Raw genomic sequence first — 19796 nt, forward strand, 5'->3', positions numbered from 1 at the left:
TTGGGCACCGGTCTTACAAACGCAATTTCTTTGTAAAAAATACACTTTTTTAAATTAAAAAATAAGAAAACAGTAAAGTTAGCCCAATTTGTCTTTCTTTTTTTTTTTTTTTTTTTTTTTAATAATGTGAAAGATAATGTTATGCCAAGTAAACTGATACCTAACATGTCAGGCTTCAAAATTGCACACGCTCGTGGAATGGCGACAAACTTTGGTACTTAAAACTCTCCATGTGTACAGGTTACCAATTTAGAGTTACAGAGGAGGTCTAGTGCTAGAATTATTGCTCTCGCTCTAATGATCGCGGCGATACCTCACATGTGTGGTTTAAACACCATTTACATATGTGGGCGCTTCTGTGCGCGGGTTTGGAGGGACAGGGCGTTTTAAAAAAAATTTTCGTATTTATTTTACCTTTTACTTTTACACTGCCCCTTTAAAAAAAAACATTTTTTGATCGCTTTTATTCCTATTACAAGGAATGGAAACATCCCTTGTAAAAGAAATTAGCATGACAGGTCCTCTTTAAAGAGGAAGTAAACCCTCCTCTGCAAGTTGTACCTATAGGTAAGCCTATGATAAAGCTCACCTATAGGTACTGTAAATATCTCCTAAACATGTACCGTTTAGGAGATATTTACCTTACATGCAGCCAGTGACATCACTGGAGCATGCGCTCTGAAGGAACGGCCGCTGGTGCCGTTCCTTCAGAGCCCCGTGCCGTGACCATTGGCTCCTGCACGCATGAGCGGGAGTGACGTAATCGCGGGTCCAAGCAAATCAGATGGCCGGATGCCGCGAACCCGGAAGAAGGGTGACAGAACATGTCACCCATGGGAGAGGTGAGCAGTCAGCGCTTCGGGGCTTCGTTCTAAGGCAAGTGTATCATAATGAGTTAGTATGCAATGCATACTAGCTCATTATGTGTTTGTCTTTCAGGTGTACTTTTTTAACCACTTTGCCGCTGCTCACTAGAGCTCTACTGCGGCAAAGTGGTTCATTATCGTCGATGTAGACCTACGTCGCAGACACTCCCCCTTCTTCTTCAGTCACAGCGGGAGTCGGGCCAGGGGAAAAGAGGCAGTGATCGCCGCTGCTCTTCCCAGATTGTCGGGGAATCGAGTCTGGAGATCCGCCCGCTTGTGTAAACAAAGCGGGCGGATCTCCTAAGTGACAGGCAGGGACAGATTGCAGGGTTCAGCATAGCTGAACCTGCGATCTGTCCCTGTGTCACACAGTCCCCTCCCCCCACACATGTCAGTAAGCATCAGGCATACATTAACCCCTCCCTCTCCAATAAAATTTCCCCTTCCCTGCCAGTGTCATTTTTACAGTAACAGTGCATATATATAGCACTGATTACCGTAGTAATGTCACTGGTACCCCCAAAAGTGTCAAAAATGTCAGTCAAGGGTCCGATCTGTCCGCCGCAATGTCGCAGTCCCGCAAAAATAATCGCAGATCGCCGCCATTACTCGTTAAAAAAAAAAAAACACCAAAAACGACAGAAATCTTTCCCTTAGTAAAACGCAATAACTTTTGTGCAAACCAATCAAAATACGCTTATCGCGATTTTTTTTACCAAAAATATGTAGCAGAAAACAAATTGGCCTAAAATGATAAAAAATTTTGATTTTTACATTTTTTTTGGGGGGGGGGGGGGATTTCATATAAAAAAATTTGAAAAATTATTATTTTTCAAAATTTTTCAGAATTGTCGCTATTTTTTTGTTTATAGCGCAAAAAGTAAAAAAGCGCAGAGGTGATCAAATACCACCAAAAGAAAGCTCTGTTTGTGGGAAAAAAAGGACGTAAATTTCGTTTGGGTACGGCGTTGCATGACCGAGCAATTGTCAGTTAAAGTCGCACAGTGCCGAATCGCAAAAAGTGGCCCAGACGTAAGACAGCAAAATCCTCCGGTGGTAAAGTGGTTAAAAAAAAATTCTGAGGTTTACAACCTCTTTAATGTGAGATCTGGAGTCAAAAAATCTCAGATCTCACATCTACCCTTAAAAGCAAAAAAAAAAAAAAAGTAATTTTTTTTAAGCATGGAAAAAAAAAATGGGCCTTTTAAGGTCATTGGGAGGAAGCTACTTCGCTCTGGTCCTCCAAGGCCATAGAGTCGAGTGGGGGCCATCTTGCCCTCAATCAACTTCTTGCCTGGGACATGGATGGATCAGATCATTTTCCCTGCTACCGACGGCTCTGGTGAGCGGAGAAAACGACCGGGAAGCGGCGGGGGGGCACCTCTCCTGCCATCCATAAAAGTGATCCCGCGGCAAACTGCGGGGACCACTTTTATGTGAAAGAGGACCGTCGGCCCTGTAAGAAAATACCGGGGTTATGGCAGCTATTAAAGACAATCTCCAGATCACACTTTATAATCAGTTACAGAAAACAGTTTTTTCCCCCATTTGGGATAAAGGTTTTGCGTGAATAAATAAAAGCTGATAATTTTTATCACCAATGTCAGTGGTAAATGGTAGAACGGATACGTTCTGCTGGAGAACTTGGGCTTTAGAAAAACAGACTTGCTTGCTGGATCACCAGATGAAAATAGAAGAAAGAAAGCCTACAAAAGGAAACGAATGCAGTCACATCTAAGAATTGGTAAGCTGCATTCTTTTGGGTTTCTTACCACTTTAATTACCCTGTAAGTACTGAAGAAACCTGTTGATCAGTGAGAGATGAACTCAGCTCCTCAGCCCTGTTGTGACCTGACAACACACATCATATTTGTGGACTATGTGGTATCAAGCCCTATCCAATGTTTTTAAAGTGGTTGTGAAAGCTCCAGTATTTTTACCTTCATGCATTCTAAAAAACCTTCTCTGTGCAGCAGCCCCCATAATACTTACCTGAGCCTCCTTGTGATCCAGCGACCTGCATAATAGCTTCAGCTCTTCGGGGACTCTCCCTCCTCATTGGCTGGGACAGCAGCAGGAGCCTTTGGCTTTTGCTGTCAATAACAGCTAGTAAGCCAATGAGAAGAGAGGGGAGCGGGGGTCGAGCTGCGGCTCTGTGTGTGAATGGACACGCAGAGCCGAGGCTCAGAAACAAGCCTGCTTGAGTGCCCCTATTGCAAGCTGCTTGCTTTGGGGCAGGAAGGAGGGGCCAGAAGAGCCGGTGGAGGAACGAAGAAGGGGAGGATCAGGGTTGCTTTGTGCAAAACCGCTGCATATAGTAGGAAAGTATGACATTTTTGTTATTATAAAAAAAATTGCCTTTAATGTCACTTTAACTAAACTACTTAACCTCTCCCCCTCTCAGATCTGTTCAATGTAAAATAATCATTTACAATGATTCTGTAATTAAGGATTGCAACTAGGAGAGGTAAACAGATTCTCAGAAATAACACAGAAGTGTAAAGAGGATTTTTCGACAAGATCAACTAGTTTATTGAACAGATATAACAGAATGCGCTCAACTGCATATTTATCAGCGATAATCGGACTGACTTACTGCGCTCAACCCAAGACATCCCATTCAGACTATAAGAGAGATTGGTGCTGCGGTTGTGGCTCCTGTATGCCCAAAAAGTCAGCACTCGACCAAATACTGGTGGTAAACATGTATCTTTATTTGCAACCAGGGTAAGAATCCATAGGTATACCGCCGCTAATGCATTTAAGCCTAAAGCAGCTTTAGTAATAGCCTAAGGCCCCTTTCACACTGGCGGAGTCTGCCTGCTCAGCACGGGATCTCTCCGCCAAGCAGGCCGATGACAGGTCTGTGTCTGCTCCACTGATGAAGAGCGGACACAGTCCGCTGTCCTCTATGGGCTGTTGGATGGAAACAGACCACCTGTCTGTTTCCATCCAACTGTCATCTGATCCACCAGACACCATGAATCTGTTTTTAGCGGATTCGACATCCGCCGCTCCGTAAAGAGCAATGGATGGTCTGATCAGGTCCGCCTGAAAAACTGACAGGCGGACCCGATCGATCTGTCTGTGAAGGGGGCCTGAGGCTGCTTTAGGCTGAAACATGTTAGCGGTGCTACACTCATGGATTTTTACCCTGGTTGCAAATTAAGATATATTTTACCATGAGTTTTTGTTGAGTGCAGTTACAATATATAAATACATGCATATTAAACAGACCAAAAGGGAGCAAACAACAGAAGATCATTGTTGGGGCTTTCATATACTGTAAATAATTCTCTAAGATCTAATGATCTTTTAGATTGTATGCTCTAACGAGCATGGCCCTCTGATCCTTCTTGTATTGAATTATATTGTAACTGTACCGTCGACCTCCATTTTGTAAAGTGCTGTGCAAACTGTTGGCACGTATGTAAATCATATATAATAATTCCCCATCCTCCTTAGTGAAGCCCTCCTGGACAAATACTTACCCTCCTTTTGTTTCAGCAATCTTTGCTGTACAGCCCTGCCCGATGCTGCATAGCCTTTGCAGCGAAAACGTCCAGATTGGTTCCTCTTCTTACTGAGCATGTGTGCTGCATGTCCTATTCATTTCTATGGGTGAGTGATTCTTATGACAGCCTCAAGCTGTACAATGTTGTCCAACTCACCCACAGGGAGGTGGTGGAAAAAATTCTCCAATGGAGACAAATCCCAGGTGCAACAGTTGAGAAGCTCGCTACGCTATTCTGCAGAGACTGATATGAATATCACCTAAGATACTAGAAGAAAAACTGAAATCCTGGCTAACGGGAAGGGGGTTATACTTAGGGGTGGGGGGGGGTTCCTGTCTTTTTCTGCCAGTGTCCAATCACCTGAAGGTGGCAGCATAACCCTATCGTAATGGAGATGAAGATACCCTGGAACAGCTTCAATATACATATGCATCTCATAAAATAAGAATATCATCAAAAAGTACATTTACTTCAGTAATTCAATTCAAAATGTGAAACTCATATTTTATATAGATGCGTTATACACAGAGTGATATATTTTATGCATTTCTGTCTTTTCATTTTGAGGATTATGGCTTACAGCTAGTGAAAACCCAAAATTCAGTACCAAGTCTAAAGTCAGTGCAGCCCTCTACCAGGAAATTCTAGAGCACTTCATGCTTTCCTCTGCTGACCAGCTTTATGGAGATGCTGATTTCATTTTCCAGCAGGACTTGACACCTGCACACACTGCCAAAAGTACCAATACCTGGTTTAATGATCATGGTATCACAGTGCTTGATTGGCCAGCAAACTCACCTGACCTAAACCCCATAGAGAATCTGTGGGGTATTGTCAAGAGGAAGAGAAGAGACACCAGACCCAACAATGCATATGAGCTGAAAGCCGCTATCAAAGCAAACTGGGCTTCCATAACACCTCAGCAGTGCCACAGGCTGATCACCTCCATGCCACGGCGCATTGATGCAGTAATTCATGCAAAAGGAGCCCCGACCAAGTACTGAGTGAATACTATACTGTACATGGACATACTTTTCAGGAAGCCAATATTTATGTATTAAAAATCCATTTTTTTTTTATTGGTCTTATGTAATATTTTAATTTTCCGAGATTTGGGAATTTTGGGTTTCTCTATCTGTAAGCCATAATCATCAAAATTACAAATGCTTGTAATATATCACTCTGTGTGTAATACATCTAAATAAAATATATGGATTTCACTTTTTGAATTGAATTACTGAAATAAATTACTTTTTCATGATATTCTAATTTTTTGAGATGCACCTGTATGTATTTAAACAATGGTTTTAAGAGTTCTGGTGTCTAGCTTTAAAGCTCATATTATGTTTTGTCTTTCCCTTGCAATGCCCAATTTCCGAGCTTTGGCTTTCTTAATGTTTACACATGCAGGGTCCTTTCAGTGATTCAGTCAGTTGCAAGCTTAGCAAACAATTTTACGCTCCAATGCCTCCAATTCATGCTAGAAATTTTCATCACTATGAATTTGTACGTGCCCTGAAAGGCAAAACAGATATAAAGAGCACAGCTACTCAGGTTGAGAAAAAAAAAAAGAAAACGACATGTCCATTGAGGTTATCCATGCATATGATCAAAAGAAAGGGGGAAAAAAAAAGCCCTTATAAAGCATGGTCTAATTTGCTCTAACAGGAAAAAAATGTTTTGAAATATTTTTTCCAATTTTTATTTAAATTATTATTAAAACTGTAATTGTATTTGATTATTACAATATGAAACCCATAAACACTGTCACCTTCAGTTTGCATTGGCATCCCATTAGATTGTAAGCTCTTCTGAGCAGGGCCCTCTTAATCCTCTTGTATTTTATTGTAACTGTATTGTCTCCCTCTAACATTGTAAAGCGCTGCGTAAACTGCTGGCGCTATAGAAATCCTGAATAATAATAATAATAATCCTAGAAAAAAGCTAAATAAATGGTTTAAACACCTATAAATAGAAATACATTATAATCTTGTGACCAGTCAATCCACAACTGCAAAGGTGAGTGATATAATTTTACCAAGCATGCAGTTATAACAAAACAGACTATATAGAGATAACCCTCTAGAGTTGGGACTATGTCGGCACTAATCAAGAATAATAGATATCAGTTCGAAATTAGGTCATTTGCTAATGCAAAAAAATTAAAAATTATATTTATACAAATTTAGCGGCAAATATCGCAGTGTTTTTTTTTTTTTAACTAAAGGCATAACAGTGAAATTGTGAGAAAATACATAACAAATAATACATGACACCTAACGTGTTTCGAGGACTCTTCTTCAGAGGTGTCGGAGGATGGCAAATTTTATATGTATAGAATTATACATATAATGGTGCTCTTAAGACGCCATGAATGTCAGGATCCACCTGCACTAAGCGTCACAGATTACCGACTATAGGAGACTTTCCCTTCCCTATTTATTTCTGTCCACTTGTTTGATTGTTAGTAAAATTTGCTATCCTCAGACACCTCTGAAGAAGAGTCCTCCAAACTTTATTATAAAAAACCAGCTGATTAACTCACTTGCTGTATAATCAAAGCAAACCTATAATCCACGAGCATCGAGCTCTTCCTCCCACATCACTTCCGGTCTGCCTATCGCTCAGTCCCGACGCATTTGGATCCCCTGATGAAGTCACGTGGGTGTGACGTTACCTGTCGGGATTGAGCAACAGGCAGACCGGAAGTAACATGGGAGGAAGAGCTCAATGCTCGTGGATTATAGGTTTGCTTTGATTGAGTTAATCAAACTTTTTTATATAATAAAGTTTGGGAAACAATACCACACTATTTGGAACTTTTTTTTCCCCCACACATTTTAGTAATTCGGAGGACATATCTGGAGAGACCACCCGATCACCATTGAAGAGATGTGACCCACCATAGAGAGCCATCAGCCGAGCCAGCCTTAGGAGGATGCCTAGAGGCAGCTGAAAGTATAGGACCACTCAGGGAAAGATATCCACTTATGCTGTTACCTTACAGCTGTAAGGTGAGAGGCTAGCGCACACTAATGCCTCGTACACACGCAACGATTATCGGCCGACCGATCGTCCGACTTTTGTCCAGAGTTGTATTTTGTTGGTTGGAATGTGCCTAGACTGCACACGAATTTTCTCGGCCAACAAAAATCTACTTCAGAAGTGATGTCATGTGCTGGTTTACTTTCCGTGTGTTCTTTCTTCTCTGAGCATGCTCAGTCTTGCTCATCAGATTTTTGTCTGCCAAAATCTGTACTGACTGACGGAAAATCGGCCGTTGTGTTGACGGCCAGCAAAAATTTTATAGCCTGCACACCAGATTTTATTTGGCCGAAAAGTCGGAGTCGGTTGTCGAAAGCATCATACTAACAAGCCGAAAATCGGCCGATCGGACGTTGGCCGAAAATTCCCGGCCAATAATCGATGCGTGTGTACGAGGCATTAGGTGTCACTGCACTGGACTGAAAAGACACCAGTCACTTACCCTTAATTCCGCATGATGAAGGGACCTTACACCGATTCATATATCTGTGCACTGAATGTTATTTATGGACTTATATTGATTACATGTTTTCTGTTATTTTCTTCACTTATCAGTCACCATTTATGTTTGACTTTTCCCATCAGGTTTATTAATTAAGTGCAAACAGTCACTCTAAAAAATGTTCTGACCAATTAGCCTAATGATGGTTTGACATTTATGTCGCTTCAAGTTATTGATATTTACATTTGAATTTGTTAAAGTAATTTCTTCATTCACATTTGGTTTGCACAGTGGATTCACCACTTATTTTGTTGTATGAATAGCTATCATAGGATATACATCCCCTTTTTTCTTTCACCTATTAATTATTAGTTGGTATCTGACAGCGCAGCACCAACATTGTATGCATTCGATTATTTTCAGCCACGGATTAGCTGATCGGTGCCTGCGGCAGTCAGCCATTAGACCATCTTTAAATTGATAGCGCGGGAGTACCAACTTATATTATGCAGACTGAGAATTGCCAGTATATGTCATATAAATATAAAAAAACGATTATGTATTAAACAAAAAAATAAATAAAACTAAACAACACCTTTAAGCATATCTTCATTTTTTTTTAGTTCTAGACAGAGAAGAAGTAGTAAAAGCCTCTTAAGTTTTTGCTGCTCTCAGGTGCTCTGTTGGGAAGACCTCCCTTTACTTTCAGTCGCAGTGAGAATGTAGTCAAAAAGGGAAGGGGAATCCTACATTTTACTGCTCTAATCAACCCAAACAGAGGGAAATTTTCCCAAAAGAGCCACATGCTGACAATGGTTAAATGGAGGACTTCCCCCTTAATTTGGTGATATTTTCTCTCACATTTTGGGCCGCCTGCAAGCAGCACCGGGTGGCTCAAGCCACATAAGCATACGGCCAATTCATGGTCTAGGGGCCTCAGCTCTGTGAAAGTGGCCTAAATCTGGCTCTCTATATACACTATATTGTCAAAAGTATTGGGACGCCTGCCTTTACACGCACATAAACTTTAATGGCATCCCAGTCTTAGTCTGTAAGGTTCAGTATGGAGTTGGCCCTCCCTTTGCAGCTATAACAGCTTCAATAATAATTCCCCCATCCTCCTTAGTGCAGCCCTCCTGGACAAATACTTACCCTCCTTTTGTTTCAGCAATCTTTGCTGTACAGCCCTACCCGATGCTGTATTGCCTTTTTATCGAAAATGTCCAGATTGGTTCCTCTTCTTACTGAGCATGTGTGCTGCATGTCCTATTCATTTCTATGGGTGAGTGATTCTCATGACCGCCTCAAGCTGTACAATGTTGTCCAACTCACCCACAGGGAGGTGGAAGAAACAATTCTGCTGTAAACAACCCAAACAGAGGGAAATTTCCCCAAAAGATCTACTTGCTGACAATGGTCAAATGGAGGACTTCCCCCTCAATTTGGAGATATTTTCTCTCGCATCTGGGGCTGCCTGCAAGCAGCACCGGGTGGCTCAAGCCACATAAGCATATAGCCAATTCTTGGTCTATAGACACACTCCTAAACCTTGTGGACAGCCTTCCCAGAAGAGTTAAAGCTGTTATAGCTGCAAAGAGTGGTCAATATTGAACCCTACGGACTAAGACTGGGATGCCACTAAAGTTCATGTGCGTGTAAAGGCAGGCGTCACAATACTTTTGACAATATAGTTTATATGACTGTTGTAGCTCTAAGATGAGAAGATATTTGAGATAAAGCTGATTGCAGAAAGGCAGTTACTCACAAAAATTTCAGTACACATTAGCAGTCTTGGCTCTGTAGTATAGTATAAAGTCTGCTAGCTAATTCAGGATACAAAGAGAGGCTACTCGCATACATACCATGGACAGCAGGCCAGGAGCCGAATGTTTTAGTTTAAAGTTCTCATCTGCAAATGGTCCTCTGTATATACTAGCCACTCCAGTGCCATCACCCTGTGGGAAGTTCAGTACAAGACTAAATGAACAGGAGGCAGTTTACAGTCAATCTTTCAAAAGCTTTACAACTGCCCATAGAATACCCAAAAGCCTCTTCCAACAAACAAAACTGCTTATATCTCAACATTTTTTCTCTAGCAGACAAAATATAAATGAACACTGTGACCACGCTGTGATGGGAGTCACTATGGTTGGGGGGGCCCGTGGAACCCAGCTTACCTTAGAGAGGTTGAGAAATCCCCCTCTCAGCTCCCTAAGCCCCTCTTATGTGTAATTCACCCTGTGTCTATTAGGGGCATAGGGTGACCAAGGAAATGATGGACAGCTACTTAATGGACACTGAGAATATGGTTCAGATTACTTCAAATGGGACAGTAATATTCATCAACCATATATCTTAAGAAATATATGGGGACTATTCCTGGCCTGTTTGATTCTAAACATGTTCATTGTAAGAGTCGGTCACATTGGCCTCTGTTCCATGTCCTTCAATGTAAATGACGGACAGTCTTGTTACTGGTGGCCTCCTGCTATTGTCTGTGTATTAAGGTGTGATGTGTATTCTGTTAAGCATGTCTGTCCCATTGTTAATTAACTCACCTTTTGTTTCTGTCTAGATAGCTAGATACATAGCTCAGGTTAATTATATTTCTGTACACAATTTCATCTGCATACTATAATGTAATCAGGAACCTGACCTGTGTGTGGTATATATTGTGTGCAAGTCTGTTCAATAAATGTTCCAGATCTAAACAAGCTCCAGCTAGTTTTGTATGGGGGCGGCTGGAATATCTGGTGTCTATGTTCAGAGTGGAGGAAGCAGTATTTTGACAGAAGCCCACAAACACAGTGTGGGTCACGGTTCCGTTACACACGCCATCACCAACAACTCCCAGTCACAGAGTGACAATCAGGAGTTGGTAGACGGGCTCCTGCTCATGTGATCACCGACAGCCAATCAGTATAGGTTAGGATTGTCAGCCGGAAGGCAAAATCTGCACTATTGTTTCTGGTCCCTACTATGGGTACCAATAAATAATGCATACAAGGTAGAAGGGGATTTTATTCTGGGTTGTTCTTAGGTGACGCAACACTCGGGAACCTTGTTCCATAATATATATATATATATATATATATATATATATATATATATATATATATGTATATGTATATGTATATGTATATATATATATATATATTGGACTTGCCCAAAAGTAAGTTCATTATAGTTAGAAGTCAAAGCCTTTTTACACACTCTCTTGTAAATACCCCTGGTCCTCGATCTGGCCATGTTTTTGCTTGGTCTTCTACCACCCAATACACCCAAGTATGCTAAAAGACTGGATTTAGATGTTCGAACTGCTGTGAGATGTCTGATTGCCCAACACTGGCATCAGGTCCAAGGACAGTCCATGTTTGGTAACCATGGACCCTAAGCTAGGACTGCACCTTACAGAAGGGCTTTGATGGAGCAGTACTGTTTTTATATGTCAAAAATCATATAGGATATCCACGCTAAAACATATAAAATTACAGCTTTAGTAAATGTCCCCCAGTGTGTGGAACATGAAAATATCATAATGCCAGCAATTGGGAGATATATAGGATCCCCTGCTTTGCACAAAAGTGACACTGGGTGATATTTATTATTATTTTTATCTATTTTTTTGTGTGGCTGTGCAAGGGTCAACTTTATTTATACAGTACTGTTTAATGAAAAAATTGCAACAACCACCATTTTATTCTCCAGGGCCTCTGCTTTCAGGAAATATATATATATATATATATATATATATATATATATATATATATATATATATATATATATATATATATATATATAATGTTTGGGGTTTCTAAGTAATTTTCTAGCAATACAATGCTGATTTTAACCTGTACTGTATGTGAGAAATGTCATAATTGGCCCGAACAGCAAGTGGTTAAGGAGTTAAAATGCTAACTGCCCAGAAATATTGAAATAAACAAAAAATATAAACTAGCTAAAAGAATACATTTCATATTTATCTTTGTATACTTATCCATCCGCAGGACTAATCGGATCCACAACACTCTCATCTCCCCCAGACACTCCTTGTTAAACTACCACATTCTAAACAATTTCAATGATGCCGAGTTGTCATGGAAACTCACATTGACAAAGTCTCCTCCTTGTATCATGAAGTCTTTTATTACCCTGCGGGGAACAATAAATAGAGGATGTCGTAAAAGTATCAGCTGGCACAATTGTCCATAAATGCTGACTACATTGTAGGTCAGAAATCAATGCCATCACAACCCAGCAGAAGCCGTACAAAGGGATCCCGCTCTGCCGCTCCACACGTGAGATCTTTGCACGTTCTCTACAATGCATGTGACCTATTTAATGCCCAGGCTTGCTTCTGCAATTTAAAATATACATTAAAAATGTATATGTTTTGAAAAAGGTTCCCCCCATTCCCTACAATGGTTGTCAAAACACGCCATAACACATTATAAAATAACAAAACAAAATGTGCTTATAATTGTTGTTAATCGGACAGCTGTTTGGGGACGTTTTCCTATGAATCATACGCTGACATGGATCTAATTTAAAGTAATTGTAAAATCTTTTTTTTTTTTTTTAAATAACAAACATGTTCTACTTATCTCCTCTGTGTAGTTGGTTTTGCATAGAGCGGCCCAGATCCTCCTCTTCTCGGGTCCCTCGTTCCTGATCCTGGCCCCTCCCTCCTATCGAGTGCCCCAACAGCAAGCAGCTGCTATGGGGGGCAGCGCAGCCGAGTTGCAGCTCCCTTTGTCCATTCAGACACGGAGCTGCCGTACGGCCCACCCCATCTCTCTCTTGATTGGCTCACTGACTTTGATTGACAGCCACGGGAACAAATGGCGCCACAGCTGTATCTCAGCTAATCAGGAGGGAGAGTACCAGGACTGCCGAGGGACTTGTGGACATCGCTGGACAGAGAGGGTGCACAGATAAGTATTAGGGGTACTTGGGGGGGGGGGGGGGGGGCTGCTACACACAGAAGGCTTATCTTAATGCATAGAATGCATTAATATAAAAAAAACTTTCTGACTGTTCATATTTCATGTCTGAGGTTTACCTTAACCACTTGCCGACCGCCGCAAGTACATATACTGCGGCGGTCAGTCCCGGCCAGGCAAAGTGACGTACCGGTACGTCACTAGCCGGTCACTGGCTTGTGAGCCAATAGCGGGCGAGCGCACGCCCGCTGAGGTGCGCACCCGCCCCGGCTCGTTCCCTAACAAGTCGTGTGACCTGCGGACCCGATGTCCGCCGGTCACTTGCGATCGTTCGCCGTGAAGGGAGAAAGGCAGGCGGCTAATGTAAACAAGCCGCCTGTCATTCTCCCCTGTGTAAAAATGGAGATCAGACGGTTCTACTATGTAGGACCGTTGATCTCTGTTTTTACACTAGTAGCCATGTCCCATCACAGTTAGAATCACGCGCCTAGGACACACTTAACCCCTCCCTCTCCAATACAGTTAACCCCTTCCCTGCCAGTGTCATTTTTACAGTAACAGTGCATATGTATAGCACTGATTACTGCAGTAATGTCACTGGTACTCCCAAAAGTGTCAAAAATGTCAGTCAAGTATCCGATCTGACAAAATCTTTCCCTTTGTTAGTAAACGCGATAACTTTTGCGCAAACCAATCAAAATACACTTTTTGCGATTTTTTTTACCAAACATATGTAGCATAAAACAAATTGGCTGAAAATGTTAAAAAATTTTGATTTTTAAATTTTTTTGGGGGGAATTTCATATAAAAAAATGGGAAAAATATTGTTATTTTTGCAAAATTGACGCTCTTTTTTTGTTTATAGCGCATGATCAAAAAATCGCACAGGTGATCAAATACCACCAAAAGAAAGCTCTGTTTGTGGGAAAAAAAAGGACGTCAAATTTGTTTAGGTACAGCGTCGCACGACCGCGCAATTGTCCGTTAAAGTCACGCAGTAAAAAAAAATCGCAAAAAACCCCCTGGTCAGGAAGGGGGTAAAATCTTCCGGGGCTTAAGTGGTTAAGCAAATCCTTCTATAGTGTGTACTATAGTGTGTCTCAATTAGGAGCACTAAGTGGCATTTCCTTCCTCTGCTGTCTGCATGAAACACTTTGGCAGGTTTTCCTGAGACCAGGAGAAAAAAAGGTAATGGGAGTAAGCTCCAGCACATAGCCTGTGATTGACAGCCTCAGTTCTGTTCTTGTGTGAAGGGAGTATGTCCCCCTTTCCTCCAAACAGCTATCAGAGCTCTCCTGAGTAAGGAAAGAGATGGTCGGCACTCAGGATGACATCCAAAAAATGATATTCCTTTATTGAAAAGACATGTGCAATGATATAAAAACAGCATACACATTTTGGTTGTTAGTCCTCAGTCATGGCTAAGGACTGACGTCCAAAAAGCATAGGCTGTTTTTAGAGAATTTTACACACTGAGCTCTGCAGTGTGTAATTTCAGCTCCCCCCCCTTTTTTTTTTCCTGACAGCTCAGATAAGCTTTATAAATTCTGCACTTTGAATGGCTGTAGAGAAGAGAAGACTGAAGATAAAAAGGTACAACTTGTGTAGGAGGATTTCTTTAATCTCTGTGCATCACATGAGGCCAGTCTCTTTACTTGGTATATGTAGGGGGTTAAAACCATTTTAAAGTGGAATTTCGGTCTAGATATAACTAGGCCTAAACCAGCTCCCACCACTCACCTAACTCCCATACTGACTGCCGTGTAGAAGGAAGATGCCTTATGCTTACCTATTCTCAGGGTGCTCTAGTCCGGTGACATGAACTCCCTAGCCCCGGCTTCAGGGAAGAGGAGAGATCACTGACAACCGATGGAATGCCTGGGCAGAGATGTCACCCATAGCCTTACTATGGGGCAACCGTTGTTCGCACTTTCCCTTGAAGCCGCCACTGGGAGCTAATCATGTGACCGGACCACCCTGAGAATAGGTAAATATATGCATTTTCCTTCTAGGTAGCTAGAATAGGAGTTAGAGCCGGTTCACACTATAGCGAAGTCAGACATTGCATGTGAGTCGCACCGCACTGCTATGCAAATCACATGCGATGTCTGCGCAATGCGAATTCAGCTATACAGATTGTTTGGCTGAATTTGCATCACATTCGGACCAAAGTGGTGCAGGACCCTTTTTTTGGTCCACACCAGAATCGGATCGCATGGGTGTTCACACCTATGCAATCCTATTCCTGTCCGAATTGACAGTTTGCACTGCGATATGCGAACTAATCTGGGGGTGTCATTAACTTTGTAATGACACTGCCAGCAGTTTGCATATGACAGTGTAAACTGCCTGCGAGTCGGGTGCGATGCGGGAAGCCGCAGTGGATTCGCAGGGTTCCCGCATCGCACCAATGTGAACCGGCACTTAGGAGGGGTGTGAACAGTTCAAAAGTGATTGTAAAGTCTTTTTATTTTTTTTAAATAACAAACATGTTATACTTACCTCTTCTGTGCAGTTGGTTTTGCACAGAGTGGCCCAGATCCTTCTCTTCTCTGTCCCCTCTTCGGTGCTCCTGGCCCCTCCCTCCTGTTGAGTGCCCCCACAGCAAGCAGCTTGCTATGGGGGCACCCGAGCTTAGCTGCAGCTCCCTGTATCCATTCAGACACGAAGCTGCCTTTCGGCCCAGCCCCCTCTATATCCTGATTGGCTAACTGACGTTGATTGACAGCCACAGGAGCCAATGATGTTGCGGCTGTGTCTCAGCCAATCAGGAGGGAGAGTCCCAGAAGGCCAAGGGACTCGTGGACATCGCTGGGCAGAGATGGAACTCCGGTAAGTAATAGGGGGGCTGCTGCACACTGAAGGCTTTTTATTCCCCAGTTATTCTTACCTGAACCCGCTCGCCGCTGGAACGTTCACAAGCCCAACAGGCTCCAGCCGCTGTCTCGGGTCCTCATTGGATAGATTGATAGCAGCAGGAGCCATTTGCTCCCGCTGCTGTCAATCACATCCAGTGACACAAAAGTGGAGGGCCGGGCCGAGTTCCACTATGTCAATGGACACAGCAGCGGGACTCATAAGCGCGCCTGAATGGGTGCTCCCATGGAAAGCGGCTCTCTGTGGGGGCACCCAATGAAGAGGAGGAGCCAGAAGCGACGCCAGAGGACCCCAGAAAAGGAGGATTGGGGCTGCTCAGTACAAAACCCTTACACAGAGCAGGTAAGTATAAAAGGTTGTTATTTATAAAGAAAAAAAAAACAAAACCTTTACAATCACTTTAAGGGTAAGGAATGTAGGATAGAAATCCATGAAACTTTCCCCTTTTTTTAGCTCAATTTGGGCACTTACTTTGTATTATCTTTTCTTTTTCTTATTAGTGATACCTTGCACTATGATGCTCCAATTGCTCTACAGCCATAGCAGGGAGCCTCTATATGTAAACTATTCATGTGTATCTTGTGATGCATATACTATTGGCCTCCGTTGAGGCACCATCTCATGCCCTAGGCCATGGGTGTCCAACCTTTTGGCTTCTCTGGGCCACATTGAGTGTAGAGAAATGTTCTCAGGCCGCATATAAAATATATACTATTAGTTAACCACTTGCCGACTGCCTAACGCCGATCTACGTCGGCAGTCAGCCCCTCACAGGCAAAGTGACGTAGGGCTACGTCACTAGCTTGTGAGGGTCTAGGGAGCGAGCGCGCGCCCCCGGAGGCGCGCTCCCGCGTGGTCACGGACCCCCCCGTGCGTGTGACCAGCGGACCCGATGTCCGCCGGTCACTCGGCGATCGGCGGGGGAGAGGGAGAATGTCAGGCAGCTTGTGTAAACAAGCTGCCTGTCATTCTCCTCGCTGTAAAGACACTGATAAAACGGATCTAGTATGTAGATCCGTTGATCAGTGTCCTTACAGCTCAAGCCACAGCCAATCACAGTAGAAAGCACACCCCTAGGGATACACACAGCCCCTCCCTTCCAAATAAAGTTAACCCCTTCACAACCAGTGTATTTTTACAGTAACAGTGCATATGTATAGCACTGATTACTGTAGAAATGTCACTGGTAACCCCAAAAGTGTCACAAATGTCAGTCAAGGGTCCGATCTGTCCGCCCCAATGTCGCAGTACCGCAAAAAAAAAAAATCGCAGATCGCCGCCATTACGCGTTAAAAAAAAAACAACAAAAATGACAAAAATCTTTCCCTTTGTTAGTAAACGCGATAACTTTTGCGCAAACCAATTAAAATACGCTTTTTGCGATTTTTTTTACCAAACATATGTAGCATAAAACAAATTGGCCGAAAATTTTAAAAAAATTTTGATTTTTACTTTTTTTTTGGGGGAATTTCATATAAAAAAATGTGAAAAATATTGTTATTTTTGCAAAATTGACGCTCTTTTTTTGTTTATAGCGCGTGATCAAAAAATCGCACAGGTGATCAAATACCACCAAAACAAAGCTCTGTTTGTGGGAAAAAAAGGACGTCAAATTCGTTTAGGTACAGCGTCGCACGACCGCGCAATTGTCCGTTAAAGTCACGCAGTGCCGAATCACAAAATACCCCCTGGTCAGGAAGGGGGTAAAATCTTCCGGGGCTTAAGTGGTTAAAGTATATAAGTAATAAAACGCCACTGCGCCCTTCCCGTGCTGCCGCATCCCCCCCCCAGCACTAATATTACACAACTAGTGGATGACCCCCTCCGGGGCTGCCTCTGTGGCCGTGCCCCCGACTCGACTTCCTTCCTACCCAGCAAAAAAATAAATAAAATTGTCCCAGGGGGGCAGTGGGCCGCATTGCCTGCGGTTTCCGGGTAATCCAGTATACATATAATGAACCCAATATTGGTGAGATCCGAAAGATAGCATATATATGCCTAAGGATCGACGCGTTTCACCCTATATAGGCATATATATGCTATCTTTCGAATCTCACCAATATCGGGTTCATTATATGTATACTGGGGATAGTGCCAAGAATTTTTTGCTCTAGCACTCCCCCTCCTTTCCCTCTCACACCACATTTTTAGGATTAGTTATGTGTCGGCTGGAATTGCACTTTAAATTTTACTCATTACCTTGAATCAAACTGCTGTTATTGCAAAATGTACAGGAAACATGGAAATTCAAGAGCAGAACTTGAAGATCGGCTTTAATAGGTCATACTATGACATCACAGGTCAGATGATAATTGTCTTCATTGTTAAACAATAATAAAAAGAAGGAAAGCTGATGCCAACAAGACAGGAAGTGAGGGAAAATCTCTCCGCAGGAAGACAGTAAACCCCTGACCGAGGTATTTACCATTTAGTCCTGGTTCACACTGATGCGATGCAGGGAAACCCAGTGATTTGGTGGCGGTTCCCACATCGCGCCTGAATCGCACAGTGGTTCACACTGGGATCTGCGAACTGCTGGGGGTGTCGATGTAAAGTAAAAAAACACCCCCTGATCGGTTCGCAGGTCGCAGTGCGAACTGTGAAATGGAGCAGGAATCCGGGCGCATAGGTGTGAACACCCATGCGATCCGATTCCAGTGCAGACCAAAAAAATGATCCTGCACCATTTTGGTGCAATTGTGATGCAATTTCAGCCATACAAATAGCATCACACATACATGGCATGTGATCTGCAGAGCAATGCGGTGCAAATCACATGAAATGTCTGGCATTGTACTAGTGTGAACCGGCCCTCAAAAGCTCAATCCAAAAGAAAAAAAAGATTATTATATAAAATCATCGGTACCAACCTGTGGAAAGTGCTTCCTTTGTATCCTATAGGAACACCATCTTTTCTACAGACATACAGAAAATCGATATTAGTCAAAAAGTCTTTACAGAGCTCATGAAGCTTATTAAACAGCAGGTGATAGATAATAAACCCCTTCATAACTAGTTGTGCTGAGATTATATCAAACAAATTGGTGAGTAATCACTTCTAACATTTTAGGATCCATGCATTCATTATCAGTGGGAATTTTTATTTGCCAAAATATACACACATTAAAGGATAAGTTCACCTTTTTAAAAAAAAAAAAAAATAATAATAATAATAATAAATGTACATATTTTTGAAGGTAAAAAAAATGTGCATTTATTATTTTTTTTATTTGGAGCCTGTAAAACATTGCACCCATGATCAGCAGATAGCGGGTGCCATGCAGGACTCCTGGAGACTTGTCAGTGTATCTGTCTGCTCCTACCTCGTACGGGCAGGCAGATACACACTGATGCAGATGATGGCGATGCAGGGGCTGCGGGCATGGTGCAGGAGATGCAGGGGCTGCGGGCATGGTGCAGGAGATGCAGTGGCTGAGGGCATGGTGCAGGAGATGCAGGGGCTGCGGGCATGGTGCAGGGGCTGTGGACATGGTGCAGGGGATGCAGGGCTGTGGGCATGGTACAGGAGATGCAGGGCTGCGGGCATGGTGCAGGAGATGCAGGGCTGCGCGCATGGTGCAGGAGATGCAGGGCTGCGCGCATGGTGCAGGAGATGCAGGGGCTGTGCGCATGGTGCAGGAGATGCAGGGGCTGTGCGCATGGTGCAGGAGATGCCCAGCGCCAACACGTCACCTGCATGCGCCGTCTGTCCAGGAATAGCCGAACGTGTGCGGGCTTTCCTATGTGGTGGCGGCGCACTGCACAATGCGCATGTCGGGCCGGCCATTTTTTTACAGGTATCAGCAGCCCCAGGGCAGGGGGACTTGCCCACGTACTAGGAAATTTTCTGGTATCCCGGTAGGATAGTCCGGCCCTGGTAACGTTTGGCTGAAGGAGACCACTTGTATAAAATGTTGCTGTACAAATGCTCTTTGTAGAAATGTTTCTGTGCCATGATTACTATAAGGTGTACTAACATGATCTATGATACATACCTGAACTCCCCAGTGCAAAACTGCCTGAAAGGTAGGAAAGGATACATATGTTACATTATGATAAAAATAGATGTTACAGTATGGTAGAGCTGCTCAATGAAATTAAAATGACA

General features: G+C 42.8%; 1 protein-coding gene across 1 annotated transcript in view; it reads right to left on the reverse strand.

Annotated features, from left to right (window-relative positions):
• PPIH (peptidylprolyl isomerase H) overlaps positions 1 to 19796 on the reverse strand; it is a 79419-nt gene that overhangs the window by 45585 nt on the left and 14038 nt on the right. Inside the window, exons 3-6 of the mRNA XM_082273364.1 lie at positions 19684 to 19707; positions 18559 to 18603; positions 11978 to 12020; positions 9731 to 9823 (exon numbers count right to left, since the gene is read on the reverse strand). Of these exons, the coding sequence (XP_082129490.1) occupies positions 9731 to 9823; positions 11978 to 12020; positions 18559 to 18603; positions 19684 to 19707 (205 nt within the window). The remainder of the gene's footprint in view (positions 1 to 9730; positions 9824 to 11977; positions 12021 to 18558; positions 18604 to 19683; positions 19708 to 19796) is intronic.

This window comes from Pelophylax lessonae (genome assembly GCF_965119305.1).
Source record: "Pelophylax lessonae genome assembly, chromosome: 12".
NCBI lineage: Eukaryota > Metazoa > Chordata > Amphibia > Anura > Ranidae > Pelophylax > Pelophylax lessonae.